This window comes from Molothrus aeneus, chromosome 3 (genome assembly GCF_037042795.1).
Source record: "Molothrus aeneus isolate 106 chromosome 3, BPBGC_Maene_1.0, whole genome shotgun sequence".
Taxonomy (NCBI): Eukaryota; Metazoa; Chordata; class Aves; order Passeriformes; family Icteridae; genus Molothrus; species Molothrus aeneus.
The window spans coordinates 90,781,883-90,805,563 of record NC_089648.1 but is presented as its reverse complement, the minus strand read 5'-3'; the positions used below and the strand labels follow the sequence as shown (position 1 = coordinate 90,805,563).

The 23,681-nt window shown below is 39.8% G+C and overlaps 1 protein-coding gene across 1 annotated transcript; it reads left to right on the top strand.

Annotated features, from left to right (window-relative positions):
* Positions 1 to 17,905: 17,905 nt before the first annotated feature.
* On the top strand, positions 17,906 to 22,218 carry TPBG (trophoblast glycoprotein). The gene has a single exon (XM_066547384.1). The coding sequence runs from the start codon at positions 18,290 to 18,292 to the stop codon at positions 19,409 to 19,411; it is 1,122 nt and encodes a 373-aa protein (XP_066403481.1). The 5' UTR covers positions 17,906 to 18,289; the 3' UTR covers positions 19,412 to 22,218.
* Positions 22,219 to 23,681: the final 1,463 nt, after the last annotated feature.

The window sequence follows — 23,681 nt, the reverse complement described above, 5'->3', positions numbered from 1 at the left end:
GGCAAGATATATTTCTAAGCAGTATTTTGGATAGCCTTATTCTTAAAACGTGAGGGGGAAATACAGTCTAAGAAACTAAAATTTCTAGCTAAAATGGTATACTTTCCAGAAGTAGAACCAGGGAAACATATTTTCAGGCTACTGCAAGTAAATGAGTTCATGTTGTTTAAATAGTTATGGTACTATTTAGAGACAGAATGAAATTCTGTTAGCTACTTGCAAGCCTACTCAAACATTACAGAATCAAAACTAGGGAGAGAAGTTGGCATTTGAAATTTCTATTTAATTTGGCCAAGAAAAATTGTTAGTTCTTTTCTTCTGTTAGTTCTTCCCTAGTTTTGCCAGTCCTCTTATCTGGGAATGTATATATATGCTTTCCTCACTGAGCTGAAAAACTTCTATTCTTTCTCATGTGAAAGACAGCTGATAACCAACAGCCAGGAGAAAAAGAAAGGCACTGATAAGCTGGACCATTCTTTCATCTTCTTTTTCCAATAATGAAGAAAATAAGAGGTTTCCCATTACTCTGAAGGTATACTATGGAGTAGGAGGACTCCATCCAGCTCTAAAGCAAACTTGCAATCCTATTGCTAGCTCTTGGAAACAGAAGTTATCTCTTAATCATGTGCAGTTCTCCTGAACCAGAATGTGTTCACATGGTCCCAATTTATTTGGTTTTGTAGTTACCTGAAAAGCTATCCTTGTGCTAAATATTGCTCAGCTCCTGCCCAAGGTACTTGCAGGCAGCAGGACCATTTCCAGGCTTGGCTAGGCTAGCCAGAACAAGGAGACTGACCTGAAGCATCATCTAAAAGTGACACTGAAGTAATTCTAATGCTGTTTTGATCAAATATGGAACTGTTTTAAATTGACATCATTTGGAAGTGAAATAAAAATACTTGTTCTCAGAATCTGTAAGTGGCAATTCAGTGAATGTTCAGTACTTTGAAAGATGAATTAAAACCTGTAGTATTTGAAATTCAAAATGATGTTAAAAATGCAAAAACATTCATCCATTCACTCTTCATTTTTAAAAGTAATTTTTGCCATGCATACATCTTCCCTAGCTATTTCTGCTTAAAAGTTTGGTCAGCAGTAAACTGTTTGCAGAACATGTGGCTGCTACTTCTTGAAAAACAGCCTTATCAGCTTGCTGCTTGCTGCTTTTAATTTTTTTTTAATAACAGAATAAACTTTTCAGGGCAGATTTTATAGAGGATTGGATTGTTTTTACTAAGCCAGTAAGTATCATCTCAGATCAGTGTCAGTAATGTAGTCCCACATCACTAGATATGTACTGGAGTGATGTGGATTTCAAAAGTACTCCTTTTCTTTAATCCAAATCAGACCAGATCTTGTTTTCAGCAGAGCCTCACAAACCTGCTTGAGACTGACAGAACAACTGCAGCAGAGCCATGGCAATAAATGTGTAGGACAGAGGACAGGATGGAGAGGCAGGAATCTTGTGGACCACCTATGCAAAAAGAAAGAAAACGTGGAATACACCGCAGTCTGTTACACAGCTCACAGCACAATTCTGACATCTTTCTTATCAGCCATAACAGTGGAATAATAGCATAATACTGCCCAGACTGCAAATAGGTGTTTTAGCAGAGGTATTTAACATTTCCAAAGTATGTAACATTTCCAAGGTATGTGGGAAAATACTTCAAAATCACTGTGAGAGCCAGGAAGCTGCAGGTTGGCTCACCATGCTAGTTCTGTCTCAGCCCTTCACATAATGAGAGTGTAAATGGAATAGGGACTGACAAGAGTACAGACTCCTTGTCTTGCTAAATAGTACATGAAAAGATTATGTTAAAAAAAAATCACAGATTAAAATGGATTTTAAAAGGAAGAAGGACTGGAAGCACCTCTCAGCTATAGCTGCTGGGTATCAGTTTACTCACCAATTACATGGTTAAGAAAACCTCGGGGGATTTTGCCCTGCTGGCTGGCTATGGTGATGGGATCCCTGGCTATGAGACCTTGAGAACTCTCAGGGGAGACCCTGCCACTCCAGTCTCCAGCCCCACTGTGCCCTGACATTTGCTTTATCTTGAGGAAACTGCTCATTTCTCTCTGAACATACCCATTTGTATTTCAGGTATTCTTCCTTGCTCTCTCAGCTCTATTTTTATAGAAAATAGTAGAAAGAAACAAAGATCATTTTTCATGCCAAAGCTCATTAAGCAGACTTGGTTCAGCTCCCAAGCAAAAAGAAAAGGCAAAAAAGCAATGAAGGAGCCTGTTTTTCCCTATAATTCAATAGCATCCTTAAACAACCAACCTGTGGAAAATTATTTTTGTCTGTCTTTTAGTTGCCTTAGTAAAGAGTTTGCAGCAATGTCTCTGTCTTATGCCTTGGGCCAGCTATATGGCAGCACAACAAAATCTTTATAATCTTCTTACCAGTGCAGGCATGTTTTATACTATGTGACATTATGCTATCCTTTCACCAAAGCACAGAAAAACAAGGCTGGAGAAAAATACTCAGAGGTGGTATTCTGAGGTAACAGACCCATTAAGAAATTTTTAAGTGACTGATGTTGCACAGCTGTGAAAGGGATGAGACACAAAACACAATTTCTGCAGTAAACAGGACTAAATAGGAGGGATTTAATGATATCATGTAGTCAATGTGATGATTCACTGGTTACTCTGTAAGGACATTGCTGCTACAAGCCCTCCTCAGGGTTGTTTCCTTTCTGCAGCCTACTTTTATATGACTTAAAGCTTTGTATTCAGTCTTTTTCAGCCTGAAAGATTACAGCCAGATTTTTCTCAACTCTGTCCAACAAAGAGCTCTGTATTACCAGTACAGGCACTACCCTTGCACAGCAGCATTCGACATGTCTCACACCTAGCCAAACACCAAAGCCAGCATAGCTTTATGGAAAGGACAAGCTGAAGGGGAAGAAAATGCAGAAAACTTCTTCTATAAAAGCAGCTTCTGAAAAGCTTAATTCTGAAGCTTAATTTGTCTGCTGCAGTCTTTAAAGGAGTATCTCCCTTTAACAGCTAGTAAATCTCTGATCTGGGACTCAGCTGCTCATCGCATAAAAATGGCATATGTCGCTGAACCTTCAGATGCCTCAGCACCTACAGATATTTTAAACTCATAAGCACTCACAAAAAGTTGTGTCCAGATGGCATAAGACTTAAACATAGTTTCTCTGTCTCCTTGGGACTTGATTATCTCCTGCCTTGCTCTTTAAATTGCTTTCACTGTTTGTATCTTCTAATTTATGTCTCTGTAAAGCATTGTCATTTTGGTAAGGTGAACTATACACACACCTGTAAGTGGCTGCATAGGATATAAAGTAGCAGAAGATTAGGTCTGTGGTTCCAATCTGTCCTGCAGGAGGAAAAACAATCTGGAGATGAAAGGACAATAGGAATTACCAGCTGCTAGGACAAAAGATAAACAAAACCATTATTCTCCCATCAGTCAAGAAAGCAGAAAAAAAATCTGGTGTGACCTCATGCACTTCATCTCAGATTGCTTTTCTTAGATCCTAAAATGTAGCTAGCTACATAATGAAAGAAAGTCCATTAGAATGTTTTAAGGAGTTTTTCCTGAAAGCATATGAACAAATGTGCTCCTGTTACCTTCAACAGAGTGCTCAGTCACTCTGGCAAACAGCAGTAATTCATTCTATTGCACACTTACCTGGTACAGCAATGCCTCAAACAATATAGCTGAAGTGCCAGGCATTTGCCTCATGCCCCTGAAAAGCTGGTGGGGAGGTAATTTCTTCTCTTAGTGCAAGAGAGAATGCTACCAGTGCATCTCTTGTGCTGTGAAAGGAGTACTGAAAATGTTAATGCCTCTCAATGAGGAAACCAGGCTTTCAACAGCTGCCCATTGTGCCCCTTGCACAAGGAGAGAGGAAAGCATTACTTTGTCTCCTGGGGCACATGACAGCCTCCCCATAAAACTACAGCTGCTGGAAAAAGTTCAGGTTTGTGACTCTGTAATGTATCTAACCAGTCCTTTTTTACCATATCTGTAGTGCTGTACATGCAGCAGTAGACATTTATAGTGATTGTGCATAGTTCAGTTCAGTTTGTGCATGTTACATATGTACAGCTTATAAAATAATCATATATACCCGTGCTAGTCAGATTTTCTACATGCTGCTAAGCAAATGGGGCTGACTCAAAGCTCTACAGATATGACCCCTTTCACAAGCCATTTTACCTCAGAATACTTTTTTGTATCCCATTAGATCTATCCCCTTTGCCAAATGATATCAACATTTTAATTCTCTAAACCAACACCAATTCTCCCAATGAAAGACTTTGATAAAAATGAAAAAGGGGCGGGGGGGGGGGGAAGCCTTTACAAGTTTGAGACAGTCACCTTGTTCAAAATGAAAGTTTTGAAGCTGTCCTGTGAGAAATGATGATATTTAAAAAAAAATCTGATTCACCTGAGTTCATAAATCTGATGATTACGGTGAACCATTAAGACTAAATAGATCTGCTACACTGTCTAGAGGCTGCTCTTTATGGTGAGTTAAAGAAAAGCATTGGACATCTCTGGGATTCTCTACACATTATCAGAGAAGCTTTTTGACAGCTGTAGGGCTACTTTGTCCAGAAGAGTATCAGAGAGCCATGGAAGTTGTAGATGCATTTTGGATACCAAAATACCAAAAAAGAACATCATCATTATTAAAATGGTGTGTGATCTAAGAGATGCAATCTAGTGAATAACTTTAACCAGGATCCCAGAAAAGTCCAGAAATGGAAGTGAGAAACAAGTAAGGAAGATGAAGGGGTTAAAAGAACTCAGCACTAACTCTGCTTGAATGGAATCAGTGCCTTCCAGAGGAAAAATACAGGATGGTTTCTTTTAAAAAAAATACCTGTAATCCTTTCTTATTCATTACCTATTTTTGTAAATGAAAATTTTCTCAAGTTGTTGAGAAATAAGCATTGCCTTATTCCAAGGATCTATATTTTTATTACTCTTACACTCAATAACTGGAAAGTAGAAATATTTCAGTTGATACAAATGCTAGTACAGGGCTGATTTTCTTTCTGTCTCTGTATAGAGAGTGCCCAGTTTGGAGTGCAGCTCCCTTCCTAGGACTCGGCTAGGAACAGGAATGTAACATATGGAGCTGTTTGTAGAATCAGCATTGAAATTTAGTCAAGCAGCTTTTGTAATTTTAAATTTGTTCTGACCCAGCAGAGTTATTCTGTTGTCTAATTAAGTTTATCATCATTGTAATAGGAACCATATCTGAGGTTGAAGAAATGTTACTTTAGCAAAAATGAACATGCTAAAAAATGCCACATCAAAAATTGAAAATGCTCAAAGATGTTAACTTTTTAAAAAGAAACAGTAAACAAGTCACCTAAGCTGTTGAAAAATAATGGTTTTACCTATTTTCACATTATTGTGATTTTTCAAAGACTATCTCGTAAGCAAAATAATATATTCTATAATGCACTTAGCATTGCACCGAAAATAATTTCTGCCTATTTCAACAAAGGCAGACTTTTACTTCAGCTCCATGTAATGCATCTCTGGGATTCTTAAGCTGCCAGGTGTTTTATATAACATTCTTATGGAAAAAGAAAAAAGAAAAAGTATACTCTGTTCCTATAAAAATAGCAGGTCTCATCACATTAACACAGTCAAAGCAATCTCATATGCAAAAGAAATGAAAATAGCTACAGCAGGTTGATAAGGAGCAACCAGTATAGGAAACAAAAGAAGCCAAAATAAGTGATGAATTTTGAATTTTGAATAAAATGAAAAGTTCTAATTAACTTAAAATTTACAGAGTCTGAATGCCTCATTGATTGCCAATGCTATCTGACAGCATGTGCAACAGTCCAACATAACTTATCGACATGAATAAACATTTCCATATTGCACAACATAACCAGGTGGGCAAATGTCACTGCCAGAGAGGAAATGGTTAGTAAAAATAAAAAGGAATCTGTGCAATGGCTGAGGTTACAGCCTAAGAAAGCCACATGCAAAGCCTTTCTCCTACAAATCTCCTCTCTTCCCCACAGGCTGGAGTTATATACATGGGCCCATGCTCATTTCCAGAGAGGCAGCACAGATCCATGAGAAAGTGGTTTTTTACTAATCCAAGAATATAAACGAGCCTGAGTGTATAAATAAGAGAGGCTATATTTCCAGAACCAGAAATGTTTTATTATTGCAGGTAAACCACTGAGATACAGAAACTCAGTTGTAGCCTTAACAAACTAAAAATACTCCTATCAAAATTCGCTTGACATCTCAGCTTAAAAAAAGTCCAAGCCTTTAGCAAATATAATTTAAATGAAAAAAAAATGATTTGTTCAATCTAGTCCAAGTTTTGACAGAAGGTTATTTTTTTAATTAGTTGAATGAAAAAATAGTTCTCTTCCCCATCCAACTGAAGACCTCTCTTACATACAATTAGCAAATGCCTTGACAAATTTAGCTCTCTTTTATTTTGAAGCTCAACATTTGATCTTTTTACACTCTCAGTATTGCTTTTTACAAATTAATTTTATTTTTAGATTAAATAATTACATCACTTTTAGTTTTCTTTCAAGAAGAAGCTACCATCAAAAAGTAATTATGGGATAGATTCTCCCCATTCATGTTTCAATATTAAAGGTATTGCCTGAACAATTAATAAACCTTCTTTAAGAATACATTTGACAAGGTAAGACTTGAGATTTAATAAGCATAAATATATTTTTTCCTTATAGATAGAGTAGAAAAAATTTAGTCAATAACAAAAATTGTTAATCATTTTTTTTCCTAATTCCCAAGGAAGATATTTTGATATTGTATCTAGAACCTTTATTTTTTGAGTAGTGCTGTTCTACTTATCAAGAGTCTGCAAACAGTATATATTTACCTTGTAGAGACACCAACTGTGAATATTGAGGACAATATCTCTGTAACAAGGAAATAGTTGGAAGCCCTACAAAAGTGCCCTGACTTGAGAATTTAGTTGCTTACAATGAATGAAATGCCTGGAACCACTTTGGCATTTGCCAAAGTGTTGTTTTTTTCTGAGTGAAACAATTCATCATCAGTCAGAATCTGAATTCATATGCTGATGGATTAATCATCAGTCTATCATCAATTAATCTGAAGAAAAACAAATGACTTAAACTGAGGAAGAAATGAGTTACAATTCTTTTGAAAAACCTGAAAAATATTTGAGATAACAAAATGATTGTTCTAGCCTTCACACTTAATATTGCCAGTGTAAATGACAAAAATAGAACCCGAGAATTACTTTGTCCTATCTGAATGGGGAAACAGTTAAATTCTGAGCTGCAACATAAGTAACTTTGTAATCAGATAAAAACATTTCTACAGAGCTTCCACTCCCATTAAAAACATCTGCAGAGTGTCATATTACCTGTGGCTTTCAAAACTTTACATCATCTGTCTGATGTATATCTTGGTTAAAATGCTGGTCCTAGTCTTTTGTGACAGCTTTTCAAATATGTTTTCCCTCTCTCCTTACACAGGCTCATTTTCTATACTGGCCAACACTTTTTAAAAATAACTACACACCATCCAGGGCAAATATATAAATAAGCAATGTTCCATCATTATAGAGTTATTTTTCCATTGGGTGGCTCCACTGGATTCAAGGTATGCTAAAATGCTGTTTCCTGAAGGAAGAGTAAAAATAGAGGATTTGGAAACAGATCTAGCCAACAGTAGATGTCCTAGCAGCATTATATGAAATCTTAAACTCATTAAATGAAAGAAGCCAATTTTTTTCTCTTGTATTTTTCCAGCAGTTGACTTTGCCTTTGTTCTGATGCAGCTCTGAACTGTGAATTGGCAGCATGAGATTGGCCAAGTGAAGGCATTTTTCAAACTGACACAGAATGAAGGACAAATGCCACTGACTAGAAATTTAGCATTCATGGCATGTAGAAAATCTACCACTATTATATGTAAGCAATAAATTATGATCCTTCTAATACTTTTTGAGTTTTGGTCAAAAACACAGTGAAGAACAAATGAATTTATCTGGTCCTTTTTGGTTCTCCTACCACCTTGCCTGGCTGTTTCCTGGATTGCAGCAGTTCTGTAGAGGTATGTGAGTTAGCAGTTTGTCTAAGCATGTCAGAAAGAAGATGTTGACTGAAAGGAATAAATAAAATACTGAAAGTACTAAAAAGATAGAAAATTACTTTTCTGTCACTGTAGAATGGTAAATTAAAAAAAAAAGAAAAAAGAAAAAAGTTTTACTTGCAGCCTCAAAAATGCCAAAGTGTTCTTCATCTCCCATTCATTTGAATAGGAATATATAAAAGTAACAAGTAATGCCCCTGTAGTATTGCAAATACTAAAAACTTTCTTTTTCACATTAAAATTACTATTAAATACTGAAACTGATTTCCATTCAAGAAAGAACTTATGGCTTAGTATCATTTTGTCCAGCTTAAATGCAGCATGACCTCCATGCCCAGTGTGATCAATTGTCAATTATGATAAAAAACTACCATCAGCAACATCTGTATGAGAAACAATAAAGCATATACAGCACTGAAAAGTTCAGCTTTTTTTTTTTCAGTGAGACCTGAAGATGATTTAACTGTCTTAACAACTGCTTCCCAGCCATTTTCCCCAGCAGCACATTAATTTTCAAGTGTCATGTTTATATACTTTATATTAGCATCCCAAACTTCAGAATATTTTAACCTAGTCATAAAAAAAAACCAGCTCTTGCCATCCTGGATCTAATTTCATGTCATAAATCTCTTCAAGCAGGAAATCCTCAGCAAGAACACCTTTGATATGTTATCGTGCATCGTCTCCATTGCAGGCTGTGATGCTGCCATCTTTTCCCCACTATTCTGTGTTTCCAGTGATACATTTCTTCCACTTAGGAATGTATCATCTATATCTGTGTGTCCATAATGCCTTGAGGTTATACACAACTGGAAACTGCTTTTTCCAATTACTTCTTTTACCTTACCCTTTTGTGGGTATGAATTGTAGAAAAAAAGAATATGGGGACTGAGAGTCTAAGTTTGTGCTGTAGGCTGTGACTGTGCTGTCCCACATGTGAGTCAGAGCAGTCTCAGTAAGTTTCTGCCACCCTCAATATCCATGCAATAAATTGCAGGTATATATGGTTCACTCTCAAACTAGTATTCCTTTCAAAATGTTCTACATCCATGCCCCATTTTCTGTAGAGGCCGTCTGCACCCAGAGAAGGGAAGGAGCTTCAGAAAGCCATTTTACACCCTATAGGGCATTTTGCTCTGAATATGGCACAGGGAGGCCCTAATGAAACAAAAAAAACATCCAACAAAATTTTCAGAAGGATTTTGCAGGATGTATATTATGCAAGTGCATTTCCAACAGTTTATTCAATGACATCAAGTATGCACAATGGTTCTGAAGTGTATTACAAATATATGGAAATTTAAAATTAATGTGTTTAACATTATATTATCTACTGAATTTTAAAGGCAGGAAATCTTGAATTTCTTAATAAATATTTTAATTGACATATTCAGATGGCTAGAGAAAGTCATTACTAAAATTGGTTAAAAATAGAATTTCTCCCAGAAAAATGTTCCAATACTTTTTCTTGTCACTTATTAATAGTATTGTATGGAAAGATGGATCAGAAATAGATCTAAAAAATAAAATGTTTTCTGTTTCTCCTTATGTTCAATACCATTAATTTTAAATTTAGATATTTTAGAATTTTATCCCCTTTATTCTCGTCTCTCTCTCTCTCTGTTTTGTCACAGAATGTAAACAAACTAATTAAGACCACAGCTTCACTTACATTTTTCCCATTCTTTTGACATCCTACAATTGAAATCTTTCAGAGCTAGAAAATGAAAAGGGATGGTGTAAATTTGTATCTATTTTACTCTTTTTAAAAAACACTTTCAAAATACTAAGGATGCATGATTTCATTTTCGAACTTTAGGTTGAAACAAAAGAATATTTCAACAGAGAACCTTTTCATTGTAAAATCTTCCAAGTGAAAAGAATTGGCAAACAGTACTCATGTTCATAGTACTGAAGATTTTTAAGCTCTGATTCAAAAGTCCCTCAGCCACAAATCAGCGGAGTTTGGGAAAAAATGTTGAAGAGTTCATGTTTGAACAGAATTTGATGTCTTTCTTCAGCAATGTGTGCTGGCCACAATAAGAAACAATATGCTGGACTAGGCAGACTTTTGCTATAATGCCATAGCAAGAGTTTGGCTCTTTTTCTGGAACTGAAATTCTTTCCAGTTTACATTCAGAAATAAGAAACCTAATGGGGTAGACCTCAAACCTTATACAACATTGAGCTGATAATTATAACAGACTTGTAATGTAAAATACATTGTATTACCCATAAAAGATATTAAAATAGTTCAGCCCAGTGACATTAACTTTCCGTGGCTAGCTGGTGATGACATGTATCATGCTTCACTATTGCACTAAATCATTAAAGCTAGCATATTTTTAAGCATGCAAATTTGGCCAAAGAAAGCTGATGTCTTTTGATCCAGACTTTAATTTTATTGGAAAAACAGTGCCAGAACAGACTACAGTTATATGTTCTACATATAATTGCAGAGGATCTTGTGGTTCTTGGCTATGACATCACAAAAACAGAGAAAGAAAAATTAAGAATGCATTCTTTAAAAACAGTCATTTTACCACATTAGTTCCCTTTTACCTTTTCATCTGTTACCATAGTGGACTGACAGATAGATATAGAACTTCCAAGGTATATAAAGATTGGACTCTAGTGAGAGGTACTTGGACTGAAGTAATAGCCAGAAATTGCACAAAATCTGTAAGTGTTCACAGCCATGAACTAAGGGAATGAGATTTCCAAAGTTACAAGAAGCAGTCAGAAAAAAATAAGAGTTGCCTTTCACACAGACAGATTCATGTACACCCACTGGCCATTGTGATATTTGGGACTCTTTTCAGGCATGACAGAAATATAAGCATGTATTAGAGCCATGTGTTCACCAGTTCATTTAGCTCATCGTAGCACAGGGAACTTACTATGAATTCTGATGTACTTTCTATAAAAAGGTACAGTAAACTACCACTAATTCAGTGTACTAAGGGCAGAATTCTATAGTGTAGGCAAGTTTATTTTTTTTATACTAAGCATGTATTTTTGTTTCCTGAATGTCATCCAATCACCTCTACCCACCTTGAAGTACTACAACTAGCTCCCCTCTTCACTCAATTTTAGCCTGTTTTGAAACAGAGATATCTTCTGTTGTCTTTTCCTTAGCCTAAGCTTTTAAAATTTATTTTAGTCTTTCCATATAAGTCAGCATACATCTAGCCTCCAAATCACTTTTATTGCTCCTTCTTTCTCTCTTTCTTTCTCTCTTTCTTTCTCTCTTTCTTTCTCTCTTTCTTCCTTCCTTTCTTCCTTTCTTTCTTTCTTTCTTTCTTTCTTTCTTTCTTTCTTTCTTTCTTTCTTTCTTTCTTTCTTTCTTTCTTTCTTTCTTTCTTTCTTTCTTTCTTTCTTTCTTTCTTTCTTTCTTTCTTTCTTTCTTTCTTTCTTTCTTTCTTTCTTTCTTTCTTTCTTTCTTTCTTTCTTTCTTTCTTTCTTTCTTTCTTTCTTTCTTTCTTTCTTTCTTTCTTTCTTTCTTTCTTTCTTTCTTTCTTTCTTTCTTTCTTTCTTTCTTTCTTTCTTTCTTTCTTTCTTTCTTTCTTTTCTCTGTCTTGCCATTTTTTCCAGTCATAGGATGCCAGAATGGAATGCAGTATTTCAGGTGTAGTCATTGATACTAAAGGGGAAGGAAGGTATCATTTTCCTCCTTTGTTGACAGACTATGCCATCTCCACAAAAAAAAAATTACTGTATTCCTTGCTCCTCCCACCCTCATTGGGTGAATGCAATCCCCAAGAATGCATTCCTTTTAAAACATTTCAGATGTAGTAACCCAGAAAGGTGCAAAGTCTTGAGCTAAAGATGGAGAAGGATGGGAAGGCAAAGAAAAACAAAGAGTTCAGTAGAAGAGCATTCTATAAATCTACATGTGCCACAGCAGACAAATGCAGGTAACAAATTATCAACAATCATAAAGGAAAAGAAGCAGGGGACTTACTCACCAAGCTTTTTAATGTTGTGTACTCAATCATACTTGTGAAGGAGAATCCTACCCAGGCAGAGAGGTTGCATTTTAAGTCTGCTTTGTCAGATCATAAACAACAACACAATGTGTAAGACAGGGGAGAATCAAACCCCATATGTTCTCAAATCTGCTGAGCCTTTTATATGCCTTTTTGGGTTGGTTTTTTTTTTTGTTGTTGTTTTGTTTTGTTTTGTTTAATGGGGAATTCATAAAATTCAACTCTTCCCTATGAAGACTTTCAGTTTCAACATATGAAAATGTTTTAATGAAAAAGGCTTTCCATGGAAATACTCCCAACTTGCAGTCCTCTGTGGCTAGAGCTCCCACAACCCTGAGTGCTGGAGTCAGCCACCCTTACTTGCCAGGGAAGAAAGGGCAAACTGGGAAACACCCCTGGCACCACGAGGGGATGAAAAACCTTGGCACAGCACTGCCTGCGGAGTGAGGAACGAGTGGAACTGTCGAGAGAAGTGTGAGGAACACATTGGCCCAAATTCCCTGCAGATCTGGGTTTCTGCTTCTCAGAGACAAAGAAGAAAGCAGTGTATTTCAGGTCTCCCTTCCTTTCTCCACTACAGCTCAGGGATGGCCCCAACCTATGCCATCCTTTAAAAGTCCTCTAGAAAAACTGGAACCCAGCACATCAATACAACATGGTGCCTTCCTTACACACTGTAACGAAGACAATGTTGCCAGTTGGCTAAAAAATCAGGATTTGAGTAGAGCCTCAGCTGGGAGTGACTGTGTGTAGCAAGGCAGGTCACCATGGCCCAGAGCAATACTAATCCAACAAATAATCTGCTCAGCCAATTTCCTAGGTTTGCCTTCAGACATCTAGATTGATATCCCAAAAGGACACAAATACGCAAGATTTCTAGCTGAAGCCTACTCATATTATCCACCCTGCATTGTGAATCAGAGTAATAAGGAGTAATCAGAAACCATGTCATTCAAGGACTAAAATCAGAAAGCTTATTTTGTAGAAGGAAGAGTTTTACTCACTGTAGTGATTTACTCTAAGTAGAATTTATTTGGAAAGTAGCCTAGGTCTAAGAACTAAATTTGCATACTTAAAATTAGAAAAATGAAAAAGAAATTACCATTTTAAAATCCATATAGGAGTCCACCAAAGATAGATTAAAAGTAAGACATGCATTGTTCCTGAGCAAAGAAAGGATAAAAGCATGATTGAAAATTTACCCTGACCTGTTTAAGCATGTTAAATTCTCAGTTATATTGTGGTGATCTTGTAAGCAGTTATTCAGCTTGGATCATGTTGCAGATACTCTGCATGTCAGAACACGCTGAGCTGGAGTACAGGCAGAGGAATAAGCACACAGTGCTTACCTGGAATACAGCATCTGGAATACAGCAAGTCCTCTTCCCCAATCTTTTTTCCTAGTACATTCCTGACTCCAGGTCTGGTAGCTGGTTTTGCTGGAGGAAGTCACCATTGCTTCTTTCTCATTTGAGTAAAAGGTTTTAACAATAAAACACTACCATGAAACCTAGGGAGCAGCTAAAGAGTCCATCTTCAGTTTCAGCAGTGTTCAGCATTGCTTACATTCAGATGGGGGCACTTTGTTTCCTATGGTCCCTTCTATTCCCAGCTAAGCATGCAGGAGTCTTCAGAAATTAAAACAGTGCACTGATAACCAATTAACATATTTAAGGACCCCCAAAAAAGGTTACTTTCAGCTAAAATAATTTTTTCTGTTAGTTCTGGAAAACTTTATGTTTTCACAATATTAAAAATCAACAGTCTTTGTACTAAATTAACTATCATTTTTTCAATATAAAAAAATTGAAAACATACAAGAAAATGCAAATATCGATTCCTTGAAGATTGTCTTCTCCACAGCTTCAATCAAAAACTATCACATGAATTTAAGTGCACCTAAAAAGAAAACTGGAGCCTGAATGTTTATGGTTGTGAACATGTGAATGCTAAATAAAATTCAAACAAGGATTCAAGGCAACATTTGGTTACTTAAGTAGTTTTATGACACAATCTTAAGGATTCTGATGGTGTTTGTTCAAAGGAAGCCAAGCCTCAAGAGGAGTCCCTTGGAGGACCTGCTGGATCTCTGTATGTGAGGAAGCAGATGGAACTTGCAGCTTGTTCTCCCACTTTTGTGGGAAGATATTTTTGGTAGAAGAAAAGAATTCTGGTCTCTGTACAATTGCTCACTTGGTTTATTATCTTTAGCACATTATAAATACCCTTCCAAGGTCACTTCCTATGAAGTGCTGAGTATCATCATGCAATGTTGAGGCAATGTAGAAACATTTCACAGATGAAACAAAAATGTCCCCATTGATAAAGAAAATAAAAAATAAAATAAAGATGACCACTATTGCATGGAGTCCTACCCCAAGTTATTCCAGCTCCTTGGACATCAGCTGCAGTGAGGCCACTCAAAAAGGGTATCCAGCATTGTTTAGTATCTGTCGAAGGGGGTATTGAGAAGAATTTAGGATGGGATCCATCTCAATGAGCTTAATCAACAGCCTTGAATTTCAGTATCTAAAATAATATTTCAGATTTTCCTAAGGACAGTGGAGTCACATGAGCATCTACAAATGATACTTTATTCCTTTCTAAGCTGAGAGCCTTAGAAGGGGAATAGCAACACCAAAATGGTCAAGTAATGCAGTTATCAGAGGTTGTCCCCATGACTCTCCACAGTCCCTTAGGTAGGTTTTCAGTTTGTGGAAGGTGAATTACTGGAGTACTGATTTTCAAAAGCAAGCAGATCTCATCACTGTCACATGAAGCAAGCTTTAACCCTTTGGAGAAGGATGATCAGAGGTTTCCTTCATGATTCCAGATGGCCAGCACATCATCCAGCCTCAGCCTGGGGCAGCAGACTGAAGCATTGTCTCAACCCCCACACTGTTTAACATGAGCTTCTCAGTCAACTCCTGGAAATATCAGCCACAGGAACAGTTTCCTAATCGTAAATTAGCTTCCAGGTTGCGTCCTTTAGCCAAGACAATCTATTTTTAAATCCTATACTTTAACTCAGGCAGAAGTTTTGCATAACCTTTATGCAAAAAACTGTGGTCTGTGCAATGCAAATTCACAAATGAATGAATCATAACAGCCAAAACTGATCTGAAACACATAAAGGCTGGGTTTTTTTTTTTTATTTTCCGAGTATATATTACAAACACATCCAGGAAATCCACTTAGTATAGATGAATTCACCAGAAAGTACCATATTTTTTTTTCAGAGTATGCCTCTAAGAAAAGTTGTTTTATTTAAACAAGAAGAAAAGAAATCAGATTACAAGTTATTTTCTTCCTCTTGCAAGCTTAAGCAGGTTTAGCAGGTACAATTTGCTACTGGAATAATAGGAAAGAATAGGAAAATGCTTGTTATCTATTATTTGCATTACTGCAGCACATTCAAGCACCTGTCAGCGAGCGCTCCACAGAGATGGAAAGAAACCATATCCCCTGCCCAAAGAGCTAACCTGCTGTGAAGGACCAGAGGCACAGTCCCATCTAGACAGTCAGGAAGAGCCTGAACTGCTAGGAAAACTATGGTCAGGACAATGACCAGATCAGTGTAATTGCTCTTAATTGTATTATTTAATTCAAAACTACATTGTATCTAAATATTTTATTAAAGGTGATTATGTTTATGCTGATTTAGTATTTTTTCCTATGATTTATTTCTGATAATATATTCAGTTACATATTTTTAAAAGCCATCTCCTTTTGGAAACTATTTATTGATCACTGAATTTTACTGTTGTCCAGTTGGACAATTCGGGGATGGGGGTGTTTCTTTGACTTTTTCAAAGAATTTTCATAGATTAGGAGAACAAGTCTTTCTCTTACAAAATGCAAAATATCTTTACCTATCTATTTTTCTGAGCGCTATACTAAGAGGCATGTCAACAACCTCTCAACCAACTAAAATCTCCTGCAGTGTAGTGCCACTGCTTTTCTAACTCAACATTAAAGCAATAACTTCCCAAAGTTCTGGAACTGCTTGTGAGTCCAAGATCTCATTTGTATCACTATTACTTCAGCCACCGCATATTTTCTTTTCTCCATAAGCTTCATGTCTTGCTGCTCTATCAGCTGGACAGCCCTTGCCTGTCACCCCAGCCCCAGACTTTGCTGCACTGTAACACCACTGTCAGGCTAGAGAGAGAACAATCCGACAGAAACTGGTGTTTTAATTCATTATTCTCCAGATTCTGGGGCTGATTTTATCAAGACTTCATACTGGATTCATCTCTTCATTTCCCCTACGGCTTTTGGCAGCTCTGAGATTCCTGCTGACTCTATCAAAAAAAGGAACATAGTTTATCAGGACAGCAGAAGGAGTGTAACTCTGACGTACAGGGAGAAGGAAATCTTGTGTAGGCAGTCAACAGAAGGATAAGGAAAGCCCAAAGGAGTCATTGCCTCAAAACTTTCTGTTTCACATTGCTGAAACTGGTTACTTGTATACACTGGTGAATCTTTTGTGTTAATTAGGTGTTATTTAATGATCTGAATCACTTTCTAGGGACCAGTGGCCAAATGCAGCCCACATGGCAGCTCACACCATTCACGACTTCGTCTAATACCCCCACTGTAGGATAAGGTAAGGGAGTTACTCGGTTGCAGACCAGACTTTGTAACACCCGGGTTGTTCAGCCCTGCCAGTACGGTTCTGGGACAGCCACAGCGACTAAAGCTGCTAAACATTTTACAGGCAGACAGGCACTTACAGGCTTTTCCTCACCATAATAAAGTTTAAATCTCAGTCTTGAATTGTCGATTTGCAGGTTTATTTCTTTTCTTAAAAATCACTACTATTATATATTTCAGGACCTCTAAAGTTCCCGGTGGGTTTAAGTGTAGTTTTGATGTTATTTTGGTTTGGGATTTGTTTGGTTTGGTTTGGTTTTTTGGTTTTTGGGGTTTTTTTGCTTTAGCTTTGGAGCTCACTCGGTGTATTTTGTGGCTGTTGTTGTTCCATCCTCTCCCAAAACACGATCCCTGGGTAGGCGGGCGGGGGCAGTGGCCGCCAGCAGCCGGCACGGCACCCCGGCGCCCGAAACCCGCCGGGATTCCCCATCCTGCCGCCGGCCTGAGCGCGCCCATCGTGGAAACCGCGGGGAACGGCGCCCAGCAGCCGCGGCGGAGCAGGCACAAGTACGGGGCTGCGGGGCGGGGAGCGGAGCGCGGGGCTCTCCCTTCCAGAGGCGGGCGGGACCCGCTCCGCGCCCGGCGAGCCGAGCTGAAGCCCCGCATGGCGCGGCTCCACATGGCGCGGCCCCGCTCGGCGGCAAGGTGAGTCTCCGGCAGCACCACCTGGGCCGGGGGCCGCGGGGCACGGGACGCCGAGTGGAGCCGCCCGCGGGCTCCCGGGCCAGGCAGCGGCGGCGGCCGAGCTGGAGCGCGGGGGCGGCGGGCGGGAGCCGGGCGGGGCGCGGGCGGCGGCTCCCCCTGGCCGGGCGGCGCTTGGTTTCTCCTGCCAGCGGAGGCAGGGCCAGGCGCGGCGAGGGTGGGCGCGGAGTTGGCGGCTGGGCTGGGGGCAGACGGCGGCGAGCTGCGGCGGAGTTTGTTCTGTACGCGGGGCGGGAGGTGAGGGACGGGGTCCGGGACCGGGCTCGGCTCCGCTGCGCTCCGCGGTGGGTTTTGGGGGCGGGAGTTTGTAGCAGCCGCGGCGCGGAGCGGAGGGGAAGCGCCCCGGGGCAGGGAGGGCAGGTGGGGAGCGGCGGGACACGGTGGGCGGTGGCGGGTCAGACCCTCCTCTTCCTCTCCGTGCTACGCCGGTGGAGTCGACGGCCGGGTGGGAAGGTGGCGGCGTGAGCTGGAAGTGGGTGAAAACTTGTTCCTCCGCGTGTTCTCCCGCTCTGCCGCGGGGCCGGGGCCACCCGGGAGAGCCGCGTATTATCGGGGGCGGGGGACGAGACGCGGGCCGAGGGAGGGCGGGTGGGCGCGGGCAAGAGGAACCGCGCCGCCCCGCCGCTGCCGTCTCCCTTTCCTCCTCTGCCGCAGGTCTCGCTGCGGGAAGCGGAGCGGAGCCAGCCCCCGAGGGGAAACGCCTGCCCCCGAAGAAAGGGCTGCCCGGAGCCGGAGCCGGCCCCCGCCTCGCCGCGCCGCCCGGAGCCGGAGGCGCCCGAAGGGAAAAGTTGCGTGCGGGGCCGGGCCGGGCGCGATGCCGGGGCGCGGCGCGCTCTGCCTGGGGCTGCTGCTGCCCGTCCTGCTGGGCTGCGGCTCGGCGCAGCCCGGTGGCTGCCCGGCCCTCTGCGAGTGCTCGGAGCCGGCCAGGACAGTGAAGTGCGTGAACAGGAACCTGACGGCCGTGCCCCCCGACCTGCCGCCCTACGTGCGCAGCCTCTTCATCACCGGCAACCCCCTGACCGACCTGCCGGCCGGCGCCTTCCCCGCCCAGCGCCTGCCCGACCTCGCTTCCCTCAACCTCAGTGGCAACCACCTGCGGACCGTGGAGGCCGGCTCCCTCGCCCTGCCCGCCCTGCGACAGCTGGACCTCAGCGGCAACGCGCTGGTCTCCTTCAGCCCGCAGGCCTTCGGGGAGGGCGGCAGCCCCCTGGAGGAGCTGGTCCTCCGCGGGGCCCTGCGCGACCACGGCGTCCTGCTCAGCCTGGCCGCCCTGCTGCAGTCCGGGGCCCTGCGCAACCTCAGCCGACTGGAGCTGGCCGACAACGGGCTGCTGCTGCTGCCCGCCGGCATGTTCACCGCCCTGCCGGCCCTGCGGCAGCTGGACCTCAGCAACAACTCCCTGGTGGGCCTGCGAAATGTCTCTTTCCAGGGACTGGGCCAGCTGCAGAGCCTCAACCTCAGCGATAACTCCCTGGGCGTGCTGTGGAACAGCACCCTGGCCCAGTTCCGCAGCCTGCCCGCGCTCCGGCACATCGTCCTGCGCCACAACTCCTGGGTCTGTGACTGTGCCATCGAGGACCTGGTGGCCTGGCTTAAAGAAAGCGACCAGGTGGAGGGCAAAGAAGCCCTGACCTGTGCCTCCCCTGACAAGATGTTGGGCAAAGCCCTGCTGAAGATCAATGGCTCAGACCTGAACTGCTCCGTGCCCATAGACCTGCCCTCCCAGCTTCAGACTTCATACGTCTTCCTGGGGATAGTCTTGGCTCTCATTGGGGCCATATTCCTCCTAGTTTTGTACTTGAACCGAAAAGGAATCAAAAAGTGGATGCACAACATCAGAGATGCCTGTAGGGATCACATGGAGGGCTACCACTACAGATACGAGATCAATGCAGACCCCAGGTTAACAAACCTCAGCTCCAACTCGGATGTCTGACAAAATGCCCCGGATGCAGGGCAGTGCAAAGTACCTATGCATGAAAAGTAGACTTATGCTTTACCCTTGTGCTTGCTTCCATCTCCCCTGAAAAGTCTCAGACATGCTTGTAACATGAGGGGGATATGCCTCCCTGTGATGTCAAGTTAATTTTTGTTTTGAGACACTGAACTGCTGAGCATGGCGTTCAGCTGTGTGTAGGAAACAAGCTGCTACTTATTTTCCTCTTTACCTGTCTGCACTTGTGGGAAATTTTTTTTCAAGATGTCAAAAGAAAAAAATGGATTCTCTCTGATGATCCAAAGCCACCAGAGTTTATAAAACGTTTACTGATGCAGACGCCATTCAACAAAAGCTGCCTCAACTTTTTGGGAAAAAAAAATGTTATGTTCCTCTGTGCCAGTTTTGATCTTGTATATCTGAATTGAGATGTGATGATTACATTTCATAGACTATCTTGAGATTTTAAAAACCAAACAAACTCCTTTTAACAGCTCTTCAGAAGGAAATCAAATAGCAAGCATGCACAAATACTGTATAGTTTTACATGTTAGGAAATTTATGATCTCAGTAAGCCTCTTACTATTTTGTAGTTATTTTTGATTGCAGTTTACGTGACTTGACAGAATTTTTTATACAAACTGCATCTAAACTCCATCTAAACTCAGTCTGAACTGTTAAATTCAATAAACAGTCTTACAAGAACCGTCGTGTTTGCTGTTCAATGAGAAAAGTATGGACATCTAAGAATGTGAATAGTGCTATAATCTCTGAAGTAATAGCCCTGCAGTAATATGAATAAAAGTTTATACAAATGTGTAGCTTAGAGTCGTAAATGTTTGACAACTTTGTGATATATGCTAGGAGAATTACACTGAGCTTAATTACACTGAGAATTAAACGACGGGAGCAGTTTCACTTGGCACAAACCCCTCAGACTGCTCTCTGAAAGCACCTGCATAATGTCAAGACAGATGCTAGGGTCTGCCTTCCTGGGAAGGTACAAGCTAATAGAATTTTCATAAGGTCTTCTCTACCAAATTAAAAAACAAAAGAACAATGAAATTAAATTGTGGAGTCTGTAAGCTAAAGAACATTTTACCTGAATGGAATGGCTTATTATAAAAAACCATACTTATGTGTCCTGAACTAAATTAAATGCAGCTCAATCGTGCGGTCAGGAAGCTCTAGGCTTATGCATCACTACAGCATTTATTAGATTGCTGTTTCCTTTTTAAGGTCTTGGTACTTGTGAGGTTCTGTAGCGATCTACTTCCTGTAACTTGATGGAACTTTACATTTATATTAATGCATTTAACAGGTGCACTTCAGTATGGTATGTTGCTTGCTACTTGCTTGGGAATGCATTTTCTTGTAAATAGATAAAGCATGCAAAAGAACCCTTCAGAATGCCTAATTTAAGATGCAACTCTGACCACATATAGAAAGGTTAGCAAGAACCTTGCAGTGGCTGCCAATAATTAGTGCAGTTTTTCTAATATATTTATGGTTTTTTAATAAAAAAAAATACACCAGCTGTAAAAGTGTGATGTGACTTGATATATATCAGTTTATCTGTGGAGCTTTTTCCATGGTCACTGTTACTTGAAGCTCTTGAGCATCTCTCAAATTTTACGAATTGCTGGCTAATTCCTTTTGCTTTCGAAAGTGACAGTTTTCTCATAGATGTACACATTTGGTAAGAGCTCAAATATAAAATAGTCTCTAAAGTATCAGAAGAAATATAATCTATTTTGGGCATTGGTATTATTCAAAAGTATTTCTCATCTTGCGACTTCAGACAAAGCAAGTAGCACAATTTGCTTTTGATTCATTTCCTACTGCTTTAAATTGGATTTGTTTAACAGCAGTGATTTTTTTAATGTACTTATGTGCATTTACCCTTAAAAGTAAAAAAAGAATGGATATTAAGTACAACTATTGTTTTGTAAATCAGTATATTTTGCAGTTAATGTGGAATAAGTGATAGCATATTTTCCTGCTGTAATTTAAATGTATGAGCAATATCTGTTTAACAGCATATTAATTAAATTTGTCAATTCTTACAAAGCAGGCTGCCCGTCTGAATATTAACTGCCCATATTTTAAGGATAGTGTGAAAACCCCCATGTGAAGAGCTGTTACTGTTGCCACTATACAAACCCTTCACACTTGGTATACATCAGATAGGTTATGTAAGAAGCTAGAATTTACAGTAGCTGCGCAGTGTGCTTTGTTGTATCCGTTATCCTGGAGATTATCAGCTTACACTTACCTGTACAGTGCCAAGAGGAGTAGAGCATCATCCATAAAATATGTGCAAACCAAGCCATTTCTTGGGCAATTTCCTGAGTTTTGTTAACAGATACTTTAAAGTAACTTAACTACAGTAAAAGCAATTATCCGTGATGTGTTAATGTAACGGCCTTGCATTTGTAGAGCTGTGTAAGGACAGGCAACAACTTTAATTGCAGTCTCTCACCAATGGAGCAAGTATTTGTATAGTGAGCAAGTGTAACTGTTGTTACTGTTACTACACATATTATTCTAAAGATTATTATTACTATTATTTTTGTATCTTAGTCAATGTAATAGAAATTTATTAGAGATCTGGTGACAGCTACTTAAAAATAATTTTTGTCATTTGCTTACATGTGTATTTATTAGGATGTAACATTTAGCATGTGTCAGTGTTGTGTTGGATGATGTTCCCCTACAGTGTTTGACCCAACAGTGAATGCTTTGGTGTTTTGTACAATGCATTATTTGATCTTAAATTCCCTTCCATAAACAGTGCTTGAAATTTGTTTTGCTTTTCTTTTACAAAATAATTAACAGTGGTACTCAGACAACACATAAAAGTAGCTCCCATACTACTCCAGAACGTGGTTAAAAATGAAACACCTAAAAAACAATTAGTTTCAACTTTCTTCTGAAGCACATTTTATAATCCTACTCTGCTTTGACACCTGAGATTCCAATTGACTATTTCCAGAGCAGCTTATTCATTCATTCTTTGATAAAACACATGTCGTTCTAAATACCTCTAAAGTGTGTTTTGTATACATAAATCCCCTAAGTTGTGTGTGACATTTCAGTTGTTGCTGAAAAACATCCAGACTATAAAGTATTGGGTAAATCTTCATGAAAGGCCGCACAGCTAAGAAGCAGAAAGGATCATTTTTCCAAGGTTTAGCTGCTTTGTTAAAGCTAGTTTTAGTTGTAGCAATCTCATAATTTTCTTAGAAAAATAGCACAAGGAATTAACATAGTTTTAATATATTTTATTAAAACACTTTGGATAAGTGATGTTGCCAGGTAAAAAAATTCCCCAAGACCTCCTTTAACCAAGGTAGCTTTAAATTAGAGAATTTTTATTTTACTAGATAATATTTATTTTGCCAAGCCATAATATTGCCTGTAATTCTGACATCCAGAAAGTAGTTTGAAGTTTTGCAATAACTGCTTTAAATCTTTTCACTCTGGGTAATTTACTTTTTAAGCACTGGTGACAGTCCCCAGTGACATGGCAGCAAGTAGAGCAGTCTGTTCAGACCTGCATTCTGTTGTTGACTGAGATGTCACTGAAAACAGGCATGGCAAATTATTTAAAATATGACTGCACTAGGATCTCAACTCTCATTATTCTTCTAGCATTTTCCCTGTGGTATACTCCAGTCCTTCTGCATCTGCATAATTTCTTTTTTGCCTCATTTTCTCAAGAAATCCATTAAAAAGAGTATCATGAATCTGCACAGGTAGAGAAATCAGTCTGACTGCACCAATATTTTGAGGTTTAGCATCTTTATTTCTCTTTAAGCCTTAATGTGGAAAAGAGCCTTTGTCAAAGTGGACAGAATGAAAATTTGATATGCACTTTTTCTTTCTCTTTAGCAGCTGAATGTTCAAGAAGAACCATTCATTCTCAGCATATGATGAAGGAAAATAGCATTTGGTAAGAAAAATGTTTTGGTTTCAAGCTTCCAAATGACATTCATATTCCATAAGAGAAAGTGTAAGGGAGAAGCTTGTGAAGGAAACAGAGATATCTCTTCATAATGGGTCAGCACTGGAAGTCACAATGCTATGGATAGGAACAATTCCTGATTGAATCTGTCCATTATCTTCTGGTCATTTTTATAGGTTCAGCTCAATTTCTTCCTGTTGCTATAAATAGAAACATTTTGTTAACAAGTGCTCTCCTATCTTACAATATTTGCAGTGAAGGTGTTTCCACTGTGAGGTTCTTGTGGAATATAATAGAAGATTG

Excerpts from the sequence above, each read along its gene's own strand:
- TPBG (XM_066547384.1), top strand. The coding sequence starts at position 18,290 with ATGCCGGGGCGCGGCGCGCTCTGCCTGGGGCTGCTGCTGCCCGTCCTG.